The sequence below is a fragment of the Oryzias melastigma genome, linkage group LG15, assembly GCF_002922805.2.
Source record: "Oryzias melastigma strain HK-1 linkage group LG15, ASM292280v2, whole genome shotgun sequence".
In the NCBI taxonomy this organism is placed as follows: Eukaryota; Metazoa; Chordata; class Actinopteri; order Beloniformes; family Adrianichthyidae; genus Oryzias; species Oryzias melastigma.
In genome coordinates this window covers 27632626-27651687 of record NC_050526.1, presented here as the reverse complement: position 1 = coordinate 27651687, position 19062 = coordinate 27632626, and the positions used below count along the sequence as shown (strand labels likewise).

The window sequence follows — 19062 nt, the reverse complement described above, 5'->3', positions numbered from 1 at the left end:
CATTCCGCTCTGCTGGCTGATGAACTAAACGTCAGTCCAGGAGATGAGGGGCTGAGTTCTGGTTCTGGTTTTGGCACAGACACCAGCGCGGCTGTCAGTCTGATTTCCAGGGAAGGAGGAAGGAACAGGAAGAAGGAAATGGATCAGACTGAAAGGTTTCCAGTGAGATAACGTCAGCATAAATGCGTAAAAAAGATGGATTGGAAACTCTTGATATTGTATGTTCATTCAATAAGTTCAGGTATTAAAATATATTTATTGTGTTGATTCACAACCTGTTGTGTTTTGATGTTTAACTTGAGAACACACAATTTCACACCATGAGAACAGAAGAATCTGACTCTAAATTTTCAGGATTTATTTCCCCTAATTAGTGACAGACTTTCTTGGCTTAAATTTTCAGTCAACTTAGGCAGTAAAATATCTGTCAAATGATGTAAAACAAACTTAAAACCAACAAAAAACGAATTTTCTTGCAATTTAGAAAAATAAAACCCTCATTAAATCACTTGTAAAATATTTGTCAAATGTCTTAGTTTCATCTGATTTGTTTTATTTTAAAAAAGGCATTTACTTTATGTCAAAATAATATTATGGTCTGTAATAATTACAAAACTTTTAAAACTTCTGTTATGTTTTTGTATAAATCCCATCTAACATTTTACTAGCACAATAGTTTAATGACAGAAGTTCTCCAGACAAGATGACTGAAAGATGACTGACATTTCTAATGCAAAAAAATGTATTTTTGAAAAATTTGTAGATTTTTTTGGCAGGTTTCAGTGAAAGTGTGTTCTGTTTTGACCAGCAAATGTCAGGCTAACTTCAGGTTCAAGCTACAGGTATCTTTGCTGTCATCACCTTTGTTTTTTTGTTTGTTTGTTTGTTTTTTTTTTACTTCTGATGTAAAAGTTATCCAAGACAGTTATCCTTTTATTCTTGTTATTATCTGATTGTTTTAATGCTTTTATTCTGTCATTGTGCAGCACTTTGAGTCTGTAGGGACAATTTAAGCGCTTGATAAATAATGTTTATTATTATTATTATCATTATTATTTCTGTCGGAGGCTTATTTATAATTTATCAGAAAAAGTGTAAAATTTAGCTTTTTACTTTTTTATATTTCATATTTCTAATAAACATTTTTCAACAAATTATTTTTGAAAGTATTTAAAGGTAAATGTTCTCTTTAATGTTGTAGTTCTAAAATAGGCCACTAGGTGGCAGAATCAAACTGTGCTAATGGAGCGCAGCCTTTAACTTCCAGCATGAAGAAACATTTGTGACAGAATAATTTAGGATAAACACCTAAAACTTTATTAATAATCATAAACGGAAACAAAATAATAATCTAATTGATTTTGAATCTGAAAGTTTAAATGTCAATGAATGGAAACTTAAATATTTAGTTTAAAACTTATTTTTTTTTACATTATAAATGAGTCTTTAAGGTGAATTTGGGGCCAATCAAAGGTAAACATTAGTGTACTTGTTGAAAGAGGTGCAGGATGAGGAGGTAGGGGCCGTCCCACATGCTTAAAGGTCACGTATTCCTCCAACATTGAGGTGAGAGCCGTCAGCCGACGGTTCCACCTTAGATTATCGGAGCGCGATAGAGAGGAAGGCAGGGACTAAATAAAATAAACACACTATCAAAGCAGCTTAACGTCTGGAGGGGGGGCACATTTTTTGGCACACCACCTTTATTCATGCAAAACAACTGAAGTCACCAGATCTTTATCAATGAAGAAACCCTTTGTCTGTTTGAACGGAGCTGCAGCTCTAAAAAACACCTTTAAAAACACAAACCAGGACAGTGACGCCACAAACGACCACGACGCCACGCAGCAGCGTCACGCCACCCCTTCGTCTGGGTCCAGGAGGGCGGTCCTGCTGCAGAACACGTCAGCCAGCATGTGCTTGGGGATCTCGGAGCCGCGGACGCGCAGCGTGTAGCAGGCGTCCTCCACTTTGCCCAGGCTCTGCCGCAGCGTGTGCAGCTTCTTGGACACCTCGTACGGGCCGGTGTTGCCGATGTAGGAGAAGCCGTCGTGGATCTGCCGCAGGAACTGGCTCAGCTGGAAGGGCGTGTCGATGTCCCCGTTGCCCACGCTGCTGATGCACATTCGCATCAGCTCCCCCGTCAGATCGGCCACGCCCAGGAGGTAGTCTGAAGGCGTCACATGGAAGGTCAGAACCTGGGCTCCCGGCGCCACACCTTCACCTGAGCCCTGCAGGAACACAAGTGAGAAGATGCTGGCACAAACCCACCTGATAACCTCCTCTGAGCAGACAGTCTTCTAGTTCAATCTAGTGAACTGAAAGGAAGATCAGCTTTTAGCTGTTCTACAAAGACTTGGAAAGGTCACCTTAGGATCGACCCCCTCGGCTCTCATGTACACCAGTCTGGCATTGATCTCCTCCAGGCTGATAAGGCTGCGATGTCGGATGTAGTGCGAGAAGGAGACGGCTTCCACATACTCCTGAATCCCTGATGAAGACAGAGAACCATTCAGACGGCCGAGCCGAAGCAGAAGCTTCAGGAAGGTTTGCTTCAGCGTTTCATGTCCGACCCCTGCCTGCTGTTTGTTCAGCACAGATCCCAGGTGAAGATAATGGTTCAAATCAAAGGTGTTTCCTGTCTCCCAGGGGTTTTGACTGAGATGACCCCTCATTTGTTTCCAGCTCCTGAGCAAACAACAATCAAATAATCACAGGATGGAAGACTTTTGTGTCTGGAGTTTACTTTCAGCGCCATGGCGGAGCTTTAAAGGCCTCCGCTTAGTTCAGTGACAGCAGAGCGGAAACACCGTCTCCACATTCACAGGAGGTTTTCAGGGAACGTTTAACACCACCTAGAAATGCTGAGTAAAGTACTGAGCAGTGCAGTTCATTATTGTTAAGTTTCATCACTTTCCATTTGAGTATCTTTCACAAAAGGTCAAATCTTAAATAATCAACATCTTTGATTATTTATCCTTCAGAATATTTCTGATTAATTTATGCAACTTTTTAAAAACGATCCGTTTGTTCAACTGATATTTTTACAAACAAATTACTTTATATCAAAAAGAAAAGAAACACAGCAAATAAATACAACCATGAATAAAATAACTCAAAGTTTGACATAATCAATAATTTTCCCTCGTACCCTGATGCAGCCCCCGTCAAAGCTAGCTTATTATCTGTTATTGCTTCTTTAAAACTTTAAGGATGAAAACACCCATTTTGGCGCCATGGCAGCCCAGGGCCGGCCCTGGCTGAGCAGCTGTTAAAGGCCCCTTACTTTCACCCTCTGCCCCTGTCACCCTGTTCAGAGCTCTTTTTTTTTTTTTTTAAATGTCAGCTTTTCTGTTGTTTTCATCTCTTTGACAACCATTTTATGTTTTGGTCTCCTGGGGGTGACGAGCATGTCTATGTAATTTTTAGTAGAATTTGCAAAAGTAAAGTTTTCCATTTACTTGAGTTTATGTAAGCCACGCCTACATTTCTAATATAGACATACTGTATGTGATATCATTTCATTCAGCTAGAGTAAACCATTCATATATTAACTAGTAAAAACTTTGCTTGTGGTTGTAGATTTAAGCTGGTGGCGTGAGAAAAGTACGACAGTTTTATTTTCCTAAAGTGTGCAAAAAAATATGAAAATTGCCAAATTTCTTACTTTGCCACAAAATGGTCAAGTCATAGGTAGTGTGGCCATCCCATAATAGTTTCAAAACTTCTTTTGGATATCCCCGGAGGCTTTGACAGTGGATTATTCAATATTTTTTTTGAGCCCCAAAAGATATTTTGGCTCTATTCATCTTTTTATGGTTTCTGCCGATGAGATATTGTCATTATTTCTATAATATCTGAACCCTAATAAATAATATTGCATCAATAAAAGCTCAAATATGAATATGTCTCCATTAAATTAAATAGTTATGCTAAAACTTTAAACTTAAAATGCATGCCATCAATCTTTTTTTCAATTTAGTATTTTTTTTAATTAATTTTAAGACAAAAGTTGTCAGCTTGTTTGCAAATATTGTGCAACTTTCCCTCCAGTGCAATCACTTGAAACCTTTACTGTAAAACATTTGTTATGTTTTCTGATTCTACAGAGAGGATTGGTTGAACTACATCAAATAATTCCTAAAATATGAACCACAAGCTCCCAGAAACCTAAAGGCTGACATCTGCTCACATGTGACCTGCAGCGAAGGGCAGAAGCTGGGATGGACAGGAGAAGGTTACACAAGCTGAGAGCAGCCTGCCAGAGGCTGTTATTTATCCTGAAGCTGCAGTTACCTTTGCTCTTTGCTAGGATTACAGGACATCTTGTCCTAACAGTTACTAATCAGAAAAAAGGCAAACTGCAGGGGGGAGATGGAGGGCTTTCACCATCTAAAGTGTTTGGAAAAGTTCAGGGTTCAGCGTTTAACTGGGTCCAGCCTAAACTACAAAGCTGTGCGGTTCACAGTTGACTCTCCGAGGACTCGATGCTGGTTAATGTTTGAGCTCGGAGCAGTCAGCAGAGCGACCAGGGAATCATGGGAAAAAAACATCCCTGTTTTCAGTGTCACGTTGCTGCAGTGGAGCTAAAGAGCTTATCAAAGTACACTCTTATCACTTGCAATTGTGTTCAAATTTAGCCCACAATATCTTTGATGGTTCCTATGTAAGAAACCGGCCAAATAAACACGCCTGGAGACTTTTCTTCTGACCACGATTATCACAATCTACTAAAGCACCAAGAAAAGGGAAAAAATGAAACCGCTAATTGGTGGAAACTGCCACTGGTCACGTCGTGGAGGATGCAGCAGTGATTCCTGAGTGACCGCAGTCCAGAAATGACTTCCCCCAGCAGCTAGATAACGCCTTACTCTCATTCTGCCTAATGTTTTCCTCCGAACTCTGCAGACATCGTGGCTACGCTAGGAAAAACGGTTGCCAGTCAGAAAATAACTTTATCAGAGGGCGCGCCGATCTTATCCAGGCCTCCATCAAGGTCACGCTCTCGCACCATCAGCAGCTTTAAAAGCAGCTCGGTAAATATTTTTATTCAAAAACACAGTCATTTTTTTAAAGAACCACTCCAATGAAAACTGTGTTTGTTTGTTTTTAACATGTTCTTGTGGCATTTTTGGGATTATTTAGGACATATTTAAAGAAAATTAAGCTTAAAATTGCATTTCTGAGAACTTATTTATTCAAATTGACGTGAATCATGAGTAGATGAAAAAATGCTGTTGAAAAAGCTTCACTCCATTCGGATGCCTCCACTTGCAGACAAATAGATCCATGAATGTCTTTGTTTACCTCGTCTGAGCTGGAATCTGGACCAAAACTGTAGCTCCAAAACTGCTCGCCATTTTTGTTGCACCAGTAATTGTAATTGGGGTGTGAGGAGCTGTAAGCTAGTTGGAGAGTATAAACAGAGATCTCAGCAATGGGGAGGGGAAGTGGGGCGGGGGTGCTCCACACCAATTCTCCCGCCCACAACTCAGACATGAGTTTTTAATGAACTCCTGCCACTCTAAAGAAACAGTCCAAAAAAACTTCAGATTGTATTTAGTTTGGCTAAAAACTGCATAATCATAATTGGAAAATGAGGATCGAGTTTTTCATTAGAAGTTTCAAGTTTAATTAGCAGAATTTTAAAATAAGATCAGATCTGCATAAAGCTTATTTTTTGGTAATAATGCTTGCAGGTCAAAGCTGGAGGAAACGTCTGTAACCTTTGAGCCCGCCAGCGCCGCAGGGGAGACTGTTGTGTCATCAATACCAATGTAACCATAGGGGTCAGGAGGAGCGCTTCAGAAAAACACCCCAAGAAATGTAACCTGAAGCTGTTATGCTAGGAGGAAGACATTTACCGACCACACATAAGGGACGCCAAGCTCTGCGAGGGTGGAGCAGAAATGCAGCAACAGATGACTCTGAATGTCCAAACTGTTATCAGCAGATGTTCCACAGGTTCTATGGTGAGGCAGAGCAGTGGTGATGTCTATCATAAGTGAAGGACAACAGCTGTAGTCATGATAGAGGATCCTCCATCCACAGAACACCAAGTCTTACTAAAAAAACTGTTAAAGATCTACAAGTGGATGCATCAGAATGGAGCGGAGCAGGAAGCTTTTGATCCCGCCCCGCAGATTTTACAAATACAATATTTTTCATACCACATTTTCGTCTGATTCACAACATTTCAAATATAGAAATACTCAGGCATGCAATTTTTATCTTAACTTTATCTATATAAAGTTAAGTTGCAGAATGACATTTTTTAAATGTATTTATTTTATTATTACACTTGTTTTGACAAATTTTAATGCTTTTTAAATTGTTATTTCTTGTTTTAATCTATTAGTTGCAAATTACTTTAACATTTTTTTAAATGACTAAAAAATGCATGTTTTAATAGTTGCATTAACCTAAGAGCCCTTTAAATTTCATTGTGACAATGACAAATAAATGTTTCCATCTATAACTACTGTGACTGGATAAAAGTATTATCTGTTCAATAATGATAATGTTTACATTCATTTGACTGTTCTGAGGCTGTCTGTTTTTACCTTACATAATATATAGTTGAGTTTTGTCATGGTTTTCCTGCTAAGTTGCATTATTTTACTTTTTTTAGACCAACTATGAGAGACTAAATTATCTTTATCTCAGATGACTGTTGGTTGATCATTGATCTGAAGTCTAAAAGAGACATTTACACCAAGAAACAAAGAGAAACATCCCACATCTGACAAGAATCTGGAAGTATTTTTTTAATCGAAAATATTCTCCAAACTACCTAAAAAAAAAATAAAAAAAAATTCCAGTCATTTTTTTACTTGTCACAAAAACTACAATTCCCAGAGCCCCACCCCTTCACATTTGATATGACTGAAAAGCTCCAAATGTCCTCTGTAGATATCAAAAGAAGTTTATTTAGTACTGAAAGGTTCAGAAATGTCCTCTACTGAACACTTTTGCATTGCTGGAAGTCAGGAGGAAATCCTCCGAGTGAAACACAGAACCAAGTAGGGATGACTTCAGTCCATTGGGCCAGAATCTGTGACTGATCTGTGCAAGGGTTCAGGGAAACTGCTGAACCCTTCACAATAAATGAAGTGCATCTAAAGAAGCAGATTTAAATCTTATTGTGCTAAAAGTTTCAGGACAAACCCCAGAAAACAATCCCAAATGAGGACAAGACCAGTCTGGTTGTGTTAAATAAACGTGTTTTTGATACTAGTGACAGAAGTTCACCTCCTCATTATCAGGCCATAAACAGCCAGAGAAAGTTTAGTAACCCAACGGACTAAAGATTTCAGAGGAGTTCCCTTTCTCTCTGCAGGTGAATGACAAACTCACCTGGAGTAAAAGCTCTGTGAAACTGATAGAAATCTTCTCCTCTCAGCTCCTCTGCGATCTGACCGATCTTCTGCCTCACGCCCTCCAGTTTTAGATCCGCCTCCTTCAATACGTCCTCTGTATTGGGTACACTTCAGAAAATAGAACGCAGAATGTAGATTTATGTTGATTGGGAGCCAAAGTTGATCAAACATTTAATGATCTTTAAGAGATGTATTTGTCCTTAACTAACAAAATTGAAAATGAGAAATGACAAGAACTCTTCATACACAGCTCCTGCTGAAGCAGAACCTACTTGGTAACTCTGTGTAGAAGGAAAATGGTCCTCTTGCTTTCGATGGTGATGTCTCGACTGATCTTAACAAGTCGCTCATATTTGTCGTGTTTGGTGTCGAGTTCCTGCTGGAAAACTTCAGCAACAGAAAACACAAATGTGTCATGTTTGACAAGGCTATGACACGATTGGAGAAATATGTCAAAGTTTGGTTACCTTTAAAAGCAGCAACGACAGGTGAAGAACTAATGCTCTGCTCGCGAGCCGCATCAGCGTTTTTCCGAGAAGATCCTTCGCCTTATTGGAGAAGAAGACGTCACATGATACTACAAAATGTCACCAACATCAATATTGTATAAGACAGTGTACAGGTTCCTTTTACACATGATTTTATCCTCATGTGATGCAAAAATGTGTGTTTTTAAAACAAATAGAGAAGCTAAGAACAGTGTGGATGAAACAGACTGTCAGGTCAAATCTGTGCTTTAAAGCAACTTTAAGAAAATAAAAGTATTAAAAAAAAAAAAAACTTAAAACCAGATACAAATTTAAAAAAAGAAAAAAATAATTTAAATGAATGAGCATCAGTAAATAATTATGAAAAAAGAAAAAAAGGATAAGTGGGTCATTTGGTACCAATTAAAATTCAAAGAAGGCAGAAATACTGTGATCCAAAAGAGAGAATCTAAAAAACAATTTAAGAAGCACCCAGTTTTCACCACGTTGGCATGCTGTTCACTGTAATTTACACCAAATGAGAAATCTGCCCTTTGTGTTAACCTGCAGGACAATTCTCCAACGCGATGTCTGATGTTTGTCATTTTGCCTCTTTTGCTCTTCAAGAAGATACTTGGTTTCAAACAGATACATTGTTTTTGGAATTTGAGCTTTAACTGGTTATAGGAAAATCCAGAGAGTCATATATTTGTAAAAACTAGAGAAATTTTGGTTCTTGGGGTTTGGTCAAGTGTTGGTCTAAGCTTGAACCTTCACTCAGGGCAGATGAAAAAGCAAAAACCTGTGAAGCTGCAGAGAAGGTTGGTTTATTAGAACATTGTTAGCTCCTGGGCGCAGAAACCAGGACAGATTTCACTGTTTCATATTATTGCTGCTGTTGTTTAGATTTTATTATCTGTTCAAACCAGATTTATTTACTACTGTAATCCAGAGATTCTCACTAATGTTTACAGTTTTTCTGACTATCTTTGGAATGTACTAACATACAGTATGCAAGCATGCGAGATTAAAAACCATACTGTTGAATATAAGTGATTGATAACTGGGGGGAAAAATGCCTAGCTCAAGAAACATGTTTTCCTCCAAAACTATAGCAGGGAGAAGATGAGGATCTGACAAAATCGTAATCTGAGGCAGTGAGTAATTTCAAATGAGGGCGGGATTGTTAGCCCAACTATTATACGTCAAAACAAGCCCGAGATACCATCCTCTTCACCTAAAAACGTCACAATATGCATTTGGGTGTAAACATTTACTTACCGTCTCGTTTATTCATGACTTCAGCGTTCCCGTTAATATTTTTGACTGAGTTCGGAGCACACGAATGTGTCTCAAATAGCTAACCATCCGAGGTATGTTCCACTGACTGAAGTCTTCAGCTTTTATTTCTGTTTTAGATAAATTCCATGGTTTTAGAAAAATGAGTTTCAGATCAGTTTTATCAATAATATTTCTTTATGTGAATGTAGTAATTCAAAAAGCGGTTTATTTTATTTTAAGATAAAGAATTCAGCATTTTAAAGGCTGGCATTCGAACAGACCGCTGTTCGAGGGCCTTTCACAGTGACGTACCAGGAATTTCAGATAAGTGCATTGTGGGAGATGTAGTATATACAAATGGAAGGCTATTTCTGAAGTTTTCCTCAACTAACTACAGATATTTTGGACTTAAAAAAAAAAAATAATTAAAAAATGTAGCCACCAAGAATTATCATAAAATTATATACAACAGCTATAACATTCAAAGTTTATATGTGAATGTGAAAGTGTAAAAAACATTATATTGTTGGTTTAAACATGCGAAGTGCGGGTTTGTTTAGTTTTTTACTTTTTGTTAGCCACAGATGTGGACATTATGTAGTGGCATGTTCTTTTAGGCCGCCATCATAAAAAAGCCTACAACTTTTACTCATGTTGAAGCATTTTATCATTCAGTTCTTGTCTGATTAGTATATATTTTTTCTTTTTTATTGTTCCAAAATAAGTTATAAACCACAAAAAGTTTTTTTCCTTCCCTGTTTACATTCATCCTTTGTCTCTTTTCATCCTGGCAATGTCCATAACAAGATACATTTTTTCTGCAACAGTTGTTCTCAAGCAGCTACAAGTCCTTTAAAAAGGAATTCCATAAAACAAGTCTAATAATTTGTTGCAGCATTTCATTTTGGATTCTAAATCTAAAAAAAGAAAAAACAAACAAACAAAACAAAGTCAAACTCTCACTACTCTATTAGAAGTGTGATTCTTTTGTTCATTAAATTATATATTCTATGATATGACATGGGTATTTACTTTAAGTTGTCAAAGAGAAATGTATACTAGATTTTTTAGTTATTAATAAATTAGACAGAACCCAAAATATGTTTTCCACTTGCATTTTTAATTTTATTAACATTTTTTGTGTTATTGCTGTTGATTTATTGCTTTTTGTGCCTATGTGTTTTATTGTTCTTTTAATTCCAATGCAATTACATTTTGTGAATCAATTTGTATTGTCTTTGTGTGTGAAAGTACTGTACAATTCAAGCTACCTTGCTCTGATTGTATAATAAGATATTTCAAATGAGGTGGAGAGTTAAAAAAAGAGGACCACAGATTTTTAACCAGGAATAAATTCAGTTAAATGTGTGATCATAATATTGTTCACCGTTGTTCCAATATTTTTTTTTCGAACTCAGCAATAATTCACAAACTGTTTAATTTAACATTTTCAAGAATCCTCAAAATTAAAATAAACAGAGTATCACAAATGTGGAGCCTCATGTTTTTGTTTTTTGTTTTTCCAATAGTTGGTGTTGTGGACAGCAACAATATGTGACCTTTAATGTTGTGCACAAGTGAAGAATTTTGAGAAGTGAAATACAAAACTTAAATAACTGCATTGTGTGTTTTATAAACAAATCTTTTGCGCCAAAATTATCTTGCAGTGCTTATTTTATTTGATTTATTTTATGTTTTAGAATTTTCTCATTACCAACAAGTATTTAATACTCTTTTAAACGTGTTTTATTGTTTGAAATGTCGGCCTTGGACTTCTGTATTTTCTTTAAAGTTATAATGATATTTTTTATGTGTAGAAGAAACTAATAATACTTCCTAATGCTGTTTTTAATTTTTTAAATTTTTTTTTTATTATTTTTTTTGTTACTGGAAAAAAAATCTTTCATGGGGGTTCCGTGAAAAAAACTAAGGTTTGAAACTTTTATTTTTAAATCATTCTCTGAAAAATGTTGCGTTCACGGTTTTAAAACGAGTCACGAAAGCAGCGATACTGAAAAGTGAAGATGCATTTGTGGTCCTTTAGAAAGTCACATAGTTTGGATTTTATTTTTTTAGAACCAGAACCGGAGCAGTTCTGAATGCAATTTGCAAAGAACCGCGTCCGAGGGGCTTAAGAACGGCAAGGAGAGCCTGTCTCCTGTCTCCTCCGTTCAATGAGCTAAAACTTGAGCAAAAGTTTCTCCGACCGCTCCTGACACTCTCTCCGAGGGGGAGGGCTTATGCTTTGACGTCATCGAGGGCTTGACCACAGAAAAGACACAGCCAGCGCACGTAACCGCGCCATGCAGTACACGGAGTTCCAGACGTGACCGGCTGAAATGCCTCCCGACGACTCGGAGCGGCTCCTGAACGCTCCGCTTCGGGCGCGTGCTGCTCTTAAATGACTGAAGGAACATGTAAAGATGGAGGAAAATGGCGGGCGTTTGACTTTTGCTCTCCTTTTTGGCTCGTCGTAGCGGGGCAGGGGCTCGTCTCCAAAGTTGTCACTTGACAGGACTGGAATTAAAAAAAGAACCATCAAACATGGACAAGGAGCAGAGCGACTTGGACCGGGACCGGCAGTACTGTGAACTTTGCGGGAAAATGGAGAACCTCCTGAAGTGCGGGAGGTGCCGGAGCTCCTTCTACTGTAGCAAGGAGCATCAGAAACAGCACTGGAAGAAACACAAGCTCATTTGTAAGGAAGTGGAGAAACCTCTGCCCCCCAAAGTGAAGTCCGAGCAGGGTCCGCCGCCCGGGGGGGACAAACGGGCTCAGAAACCCGCGGAGAAGAGCCCCCCCGAGCCGGCGGACCCGGCGCCCGCCCCGCAGGCTGCACCTGAAGTTTCCGCGGGAGAAGACGGCGGCAGCCCCGCCACGCCGAACGGACAGGTGAGTTCGAGCCTGCAGAAACTGGCGCTGGAGGTGATCGTTCCGTGCATGAACAAGCACGGCATCTGCGTGGTCAACGGCTTCCTTGGGGAGGAGACCGGCCTGAGCATTCTGGGGGACGTCAAGGCCCTGTACGACACCGGCAAGTTCACGGACGGGCAGCTGGTCAGCCAGAAGAGCGACTCCACGCGAGACATCCGAGGGGACAAGATCGCCTGGATCGAGGGCAGAGAGGCCGGCTGCGAAAAGATCCAGTTCCTCATGAGCCGCATGGACGATCTAATCAGACATTGCAACGGCAACCTGGGAAACTACACTATAAATGGAAGGACAAAAGTAAGTACTTCACCTGAGTACCTGACCATGCACGTGACCTCTACAGATAACTGTCTGAAATGCTCCACTTTTCCAAAACGAGGATTTACTTCAATAAATATAGTGGAATATTCATTTTATTGAATCCAGATGGATTAAGCAGAGGAGAGGTCAAACATTTCTAAAAGTATGTGACATAATACTAAATAGTTACTATTCCTGGTGTGAATCTTAAATTAATTTTATGTTTTGAATAGTTTTAATTTTTGAGCCAAAGTATACACAAAGTTAAATTTTATTAGATTTCTTTTAATCATATTTCTTCATTTTTATTATGAGTGATACATTTGATTTTGTTTTTAATTTACACACTTGGTTTGATAAGATATTACCATAGGATTAGCTCATGTTGTTGTTTTTAAAGCAAGTGGTCCACTGTGACCATGAAGCCATATAGAAAACAGTAGCCTGAAGCCACGTGGGGCTGCGAATCATTTACTGGAAAAGTCTGTTGCTTCCTGACCTGGCGTGACCCGCCAGCATCAAGGAGGCTGACTGCTGTGATGACTTCAGGTTAGTGCAGCAGGCGCATCATTAGTGAGACAGATCGTTTCCCTCAGGAAGACGTGATGCTGTCAGAGTCTGCTGTCCATGGAGAACAGAATTTACCTGTTGCATCAGTGGCAGAGACGTTTTAAAGCCGTCTCTGCACCTCGGATGCTCTTTTGTTACTTGCGTAGTTTCAGTTACAGCCAATCTGTGTCCCGTCACAACCAGATCTGATTATAGTATAACACGAGAATCTGCTTCTACCATCCATTTCCTGAGAATCAGAGGATCCAGTGTGGGATGTTTGTTTTTCATTTAACTAAAGATTAGATAATTAAAATGTATCAGAAGGGATTTGGTGTTTATGTGGCTGTAGTAAGACATTAGTGCAGGGGTCTGGAGCCTGATCCTCTGGAGCCACATGTGGCTCTTTTATCCCTCCATAGTGGCTGTCTGGTTAAAGTCCAACTTTTTTCCATTTTTTGGTTATTTCTAAAAAACGTTTTCAGTGTTTTTTTTTTTTGTTTTGTTTTTTTATTATGATTACGCAGTTTTTTGCCAAAATCCACAAACTTGTCGTTTTCGAGAACATAGCTTCTGCAGAGCGGCGGAAGTTTATTAGAAAATCATGTCCAAATTGTGGGTCGGACCATGAGGCAGTCCTCTCCTCTTCCCCTCCTGGTTACTTTGAACTTTCTGTTTGCACACTTTCTCACTAGCTTATATCCCCTCACACCCCCAATCTAATGTTTGTAGTGGAACAAAAATAATGAGCCATATTGGAGCTTTCCAACCGTACAGTTTTGAGACAGATGTCAGCTCAGATAAGGAAAATGAAGACGTACATGGATCTATTTTTCTGCAAGTCGATGCATATGAATTTAGCTGAGCAGGACGTTTGCACACCGCCCAGATATATTCAAACTGCAATTCTTTTGTCTGCTCCTGCTTCGTAAAAATTTTAACGAAGAAATACTCAAAAATGCAATTTAAGCTCAATTTTCTTTATGTATGTCCTCTATCATCAGAAAATTGCTACAAGAACATGTTTAAAAAACAAACTGCATTTTCATTTGAGTGGTTCTTTAAAAGAAAAATAAAATGTATTTAATTTTACAAAGTAACACATTCCTCAGACTATAAGCCTCATTTGTCAAAACAAAGCAGTCAGAAAAGCCACACTTTATTGAACCCATTCAAGCATAGAACAAATCATTCTGTGAGGCTCATGACTACGGTACCCACAGTACTGCAACAATCCATCAAATGATGCAGCTTCGTAAATTACCAAAACTGAATTAAGTCACCTTTACTGATTTGGGGGTAATAGAAAATCATCAGTTATGTTCACTAATATGGGTGGGGTAACTTAGCTCTGGTTTAATGTTGTTCACGTTTTCAAATTTCTGGCAACAACAGTAAAAAAACCTTTAGATTTTTTTTTTAATTACTACTGATACTAGTACTGTATTTTGTGCTGTGATATGGTCCTGTATAATCGATTTGTCTATTATTTTTAAAGGAAGTCACAGGAAACTTAAACGTTATAAACTATTTCATAAATAAAATGCTGTTTTCTTTGTTTTTATTTGTGCTAAAACAATTACCAGTATTTTCATCATAATAGTAACAATTGCATAAATACAAAGCAATGCCGTAAGAAGACTTTATGGTTCCCACTGGGTTATAGTGGGTGAGATATCACCCTGACTGGTTCTTTAAAAATACAATCCAAGTTAGCATGTTCTCATGGCATTTTTCTATTGATGGAGGACGTATATAAAAAATATTGAACTTAAAAATGCTTTAGTCCATGCATTTCTAGCAGACAAATAGATCCATGAATGTCTTTGTTTTCCTCATCTGAGCTGGAATCGGGCTCAAAATTGTACGACTTGATAGCTATAATATACTATAAGCTATAGTAGGCTATACTATAAGTTTATTTTATTATTTATTTTATAGTTTATTTTAGAATTTACTTTTATAAGTATTTATTGGTTGTGGGGTCATTGCTTGTATGTGTTAATGGAGGGAGGGGGGCAGGTTAAGTGTGGACTGGGTCTCTCTCTTTTTTATTTATTAATTTATTGTCTGTTTCTAACTGTAAATCGCTTTGAGCTGTGCAAGTATAAGAAGTGCTTTTTTATATAAATAAAGTTTGATTAATTGATAGTATTGCTCACCATTTTTATTTTTCGTACCTGTAATGTTAGGTTAGGGGTGCGAGTGGCTGTAAGTTAGCGGGAGAGTGTGTAAACAGAGAGCTCTCAGTAACAGAGAGGAAGGGGGGTGGGGTTGCTTTGTGCCAATGGTCCCACCACAACTTGGGCATGAATTTCTAATGAACTCCTGCCGCTCTGCAGAAACTATGTCTGAGAATACGACAGGTTTTTTTATTTTGGCTATAAACGGCATAATCAAAATGAAATACCACTGGGAATGCTTTGAAAATAGAGCAAATGATGATTGTGGTGAGTTTTTTAGCACTGAAGATCTGTGTTAAGGAAATGTTCTCATCAAGTTTTCTCCACTTGCATTTTACCAAACTTGTTTTCTTAAGACGAAATAAGTGATTTACTTATAGAACTGAAATTATAGCAATAAATCAAAAAGTTAAATGTTACAAAATGGGAATTTCGATGGTGAATACGTCAGTTTTCTTAAAAAAAAAAAAGAAAAAAAATTGTTTCCCTAAAGGTTTAATAAATTATCCTTACTGGAATCGGCCCACCTTGTTGCGTGCTTCAGGTATTTTCTGGCAGGAAGCTTGGATTGTAGAATGCAGTTATTTTTAGGCTTCCCCCTCTCTTCTGAAGCATTGTTCCCCTCTTTGGTGGACATGCATCTCCTTTGGGAAGGGGGCGCGTCAGGTTTTTCCCGTTGCTCCTCTTGGCTCTGAGTCGGACACGGTTGGTAACTGCAGGCCTTCTGCTGCAGCGGCCTTGCAAACACTCGGTTGAATGGGGGCCAGAAAAAACCAGCATGACTTTGCACAAATGCAGGGCCCACATGTATCAGTGGCTCAAAGGGAGACAACACAATGAAAGGACATTTGGCAAAGGGAGTGACAAAGGAAAAAGAGTTTGCCCAAATAGTTATTAAAGGCATTGTTTCCATTTCCCATTTTCACTTGATAACGGTGTAGATAGTAAAACATGTTTGTCTGCAAACCCAGAACGCTGAACACCGGCTGGATCAGTGCGTGTTAAAACGTGAAGCAAGTTTTCATTCTGTTAGTGAATCTCTGGACATGAGGAAAATCTAATGATATAACTTTAACCATCTAAAGTTAGGATTAGCATTGTTTATTTGTGTCCAAACTCCCATCACTACTAACCCCTAAAAGATTATATGGGGCCAGACTTTCCAATGCCCTGGGTTTTAATGCAACTCAGACAGACTGGTCAGTACGTCCAATGTTCAGAAGTGTGATTTAGTGTACCCCGCTTTCAGAAGGGTGACCTTCCAGCAAGCTCACTCCTGATTAGTGAGAGTGGTTGCCATAGAAACGACTCACTGCTTATTGACGAAGTTTGGCTCCATCATGGCAGCGTGTCACAAAAATTGGTGACTGAATTGACTTCATTTGATTGGAGCCAGAAGTAAACATTTTCTATGTGCGACGTAACATCACACTCACTCCAGTTCTCTGATGCAGTCAACGATTCGGACACTGCAGACGAATGAGTTGGATCACTAGAGATGGCATGATAGCTTGTTGCATATGCAAAGTTGGACGCCATATTGGAATGGTATAGATGTCAGTTTACTGCTGTGTTACAGTTGTACAAGCAGAGCTGGAAAAACAAGAATGTGATTTATCACTAATACATTTTTACTGTCAGCTGATAAAGGAGAACTTCTAAAAAACAGGTTATGAAGATCTGAGTGAGTTTACTCTCAAAAGTGAACATTTAGGCGGACATTGTAGCCTGTTCAAAGTCAGTGGGAATTTTAGATGTCTCACTATTTCCATGCTTTCTGGGAGGACCACAGATCTTTTTTGTTTTTATGGAGGATGGCTGTGATATTTGTATGTGAGTTAGACCTCAGATCAGACCAGATGACCTGCTGGTAATTAGATTACTAAGTGGAGGAAAATGAACTAACCAGGATTTCCTCGGTAGGGAAGAGTCCATCGGCGCTGTATCCCTGTCCGGTGGACGGACCAGGAAATGTGGCGTATGAAAGTCCTTCTGTCGCGTTGGTGCCCAAGTCCTTCTGATACAGGCTGGGTAGAACTTGTAGAACGGGAGCCCCTACCCCAGCGTCACCTCTCCTGCCAGGTGAATTTACCCCACGGCGTTGTGTCGCGACTGGCTCTGGCTGTGTAATAAGTCCCGGCTGCTGCGTGCTTTAAAGCGTGTGCCGCCCGGATCCTGCCACTCCGGGGGTGTGGATGGAGTGCTGGAGTCCTCTCTCCCATCTGCTGGCCATTGGGACCAGTGCATATGTCGACTGGGCTGCACCGTTCTCAGTCGGCTCACACCGTGTCGCGCTGATCTAGTACAACGGGCGATGTCGCGGCTACCCACCGATCCGTTAATAAACACAGACCGAGGAGTCTAACAGTTTGTGTAAATCTCAGTCTGTGTGTAGGTTAGAATAAAGTCGCAACCATGCATCAGATATGCATTGTGTTTCCTATATTATAATGTATTTTATTTATAAAAAAGTTTGAAATTGTTGCACTTTGTACAAAAATATTATTACCATAACCTGGGAATTATTTTTCTGATGATCAGAGTTTTTTTCCTTTTTAAAATCAGACCGAAATTAAGGACTTAATGGTGATTTTACGGTGTCTGCTAAGCCGAATCTCATTCCTTTATACCATTCCAATATGGCGTCACTCCTTACGTATCCTGGAAAATAGTTAAAAATCTGCCTGCCATCTCTAGCAATTAACTTCTATGCCCATGACAAAATGGCAAACGCCTTATTTTGTGCGCTAACCAGCGAGTAGTGAGGGAATTCGGACACTAGCTTTGGAGGTTTTTGGTAGCCACCTTATTCATAGTTGGAATAACTAGTTAGTCTTTTACGTTTTTGCTGAACTCAAACGACTTTTAATATTTGTTTGTGGCTTCCTAGTCAATTACTTATCAGAATGCGACACAATCCTGCATAATCTGTTCATGTTTTTGGAATTCATGCAGGACTTTTCTTATTTATTTAAGCCAAGGTGCATCAAAGAGACTTGAACATATATCTCCTATTTATAACAATGTTGTGCGCAAACATCTGTGGAAACTTGGTGTCCATGCACATGCTCGCTAGCTGTTTGAGGACAAGAAGAACTTTAATGACAACCTTGGGCTGGGCGATAAAATGATAATGATAGATATTGCAATATAACTTTTTCTCGATAGAGAAATGTGTCTATCGCGATACTTTTATTTTGAAGGGTCCAAACCAATGATATATATTTGCCAGGTAAAAGTTGGAGAGTTGGTTGCCACATGACGAGTAAATGGTTGAATTTCATTATTTATGTTTATGAGCTCTCATTTTGGCAATTTTTTTAATCTCTACATTTCCTTTGTCTGCACACAAGATAAACAAATGCACGCAAGTCACGATACCTCCACGATCACTTCTGCTAATCTTCTCTGTATAACGTGTAGTTTCGGATGGTGAAACCGTGGAACATCTGGTAATTTTAACAGGAGCCAGTCAGAACTGAAAAACAAACACTGGATTTATGGCAGCAACCAAAAGTTTAACAAAAATGTTGATTTGGTGACTTTAATGAAGCATTAGCATGATGCTAATGCTATCAAGCTGTTCCGTATGTAGCCTTGATGTGTTCACGGAAAAGTTTAGAGTCGGACAATATTTTCACTGACCGGAGTTTGAAACGTGGCGTATAAATACAGCAGTTATTTAGCATGAGATAATAATAAATAATATAATGATAGAATTTAATCCACTGTCTATTTGCACCGGGTGTTACACAAAAACTGCAACCTGTGTCCGATATTGTGCTGAACCCCCGTCCCGCCACCTTCTCTCAGGAGAGCACTCCATCTTTGATGTCAATGATATAACAACAATAATCCAGATCTTTATGTTTTTAGGGTGTTTTTGTTATCATTTAATATGAAATGTAATCACTTGGAGGCAGAATTAGAACATCTCAGGTAAATCTTGATTTTTTTTTTTTTTTTTTTTTT

General features: G+C 38.8%; 2 protein-coding genes across 2 annotated transcripts in view; one reads left to right on the top strand and one right to left on the bottom strand.

Annotated features, from left to right (window-relative positions):
- Positions 1-1662: 1662 nt before the first annotated feature.
- Positions 1663-9913, bottom strand: tsnax (translin-associated factor X). Its single transcript, XM_024298114.2, has 6 exons — positions 9128-9913; positions 7847-7927; positions 7652-7766; positions 7357-7487; positions 2370-2491; positions 1663-2231 (listed from the first exon to the last, which is right to left on the bottom strand). The coding sequence occupies exons 1-6, from the start codon at positions 9141-9143 to the stop codon at positions 1854-1856; spliced, it is 843 nt and encodes a 280-aa protein (XP_024153882.1). The 5' UTR covers positions 9144-9913; the 3' UTR covers positions 1663-1853.
- A 1143-nt stretch (positions 9914-11056) lies between these two features.
- Positions 11057-19062, top strand: part of egln1a (egl-9 family hypoxia-inducible factor 1a) — a 23454-nt gene continuing 15448 nt past the window's right edge. Inside the window, exon 1 of the mRNA XM_024297093.2 lies at positions 11057-12355. Within this exon, the coding sequence (XP_024152861.1) occupies positions 11672-12355 (684 nt within the window). The 5' untranslated portion in view covers positions 11057-11671. The remainder of the gene's footprint in view (positions 12356-19062) is intronic.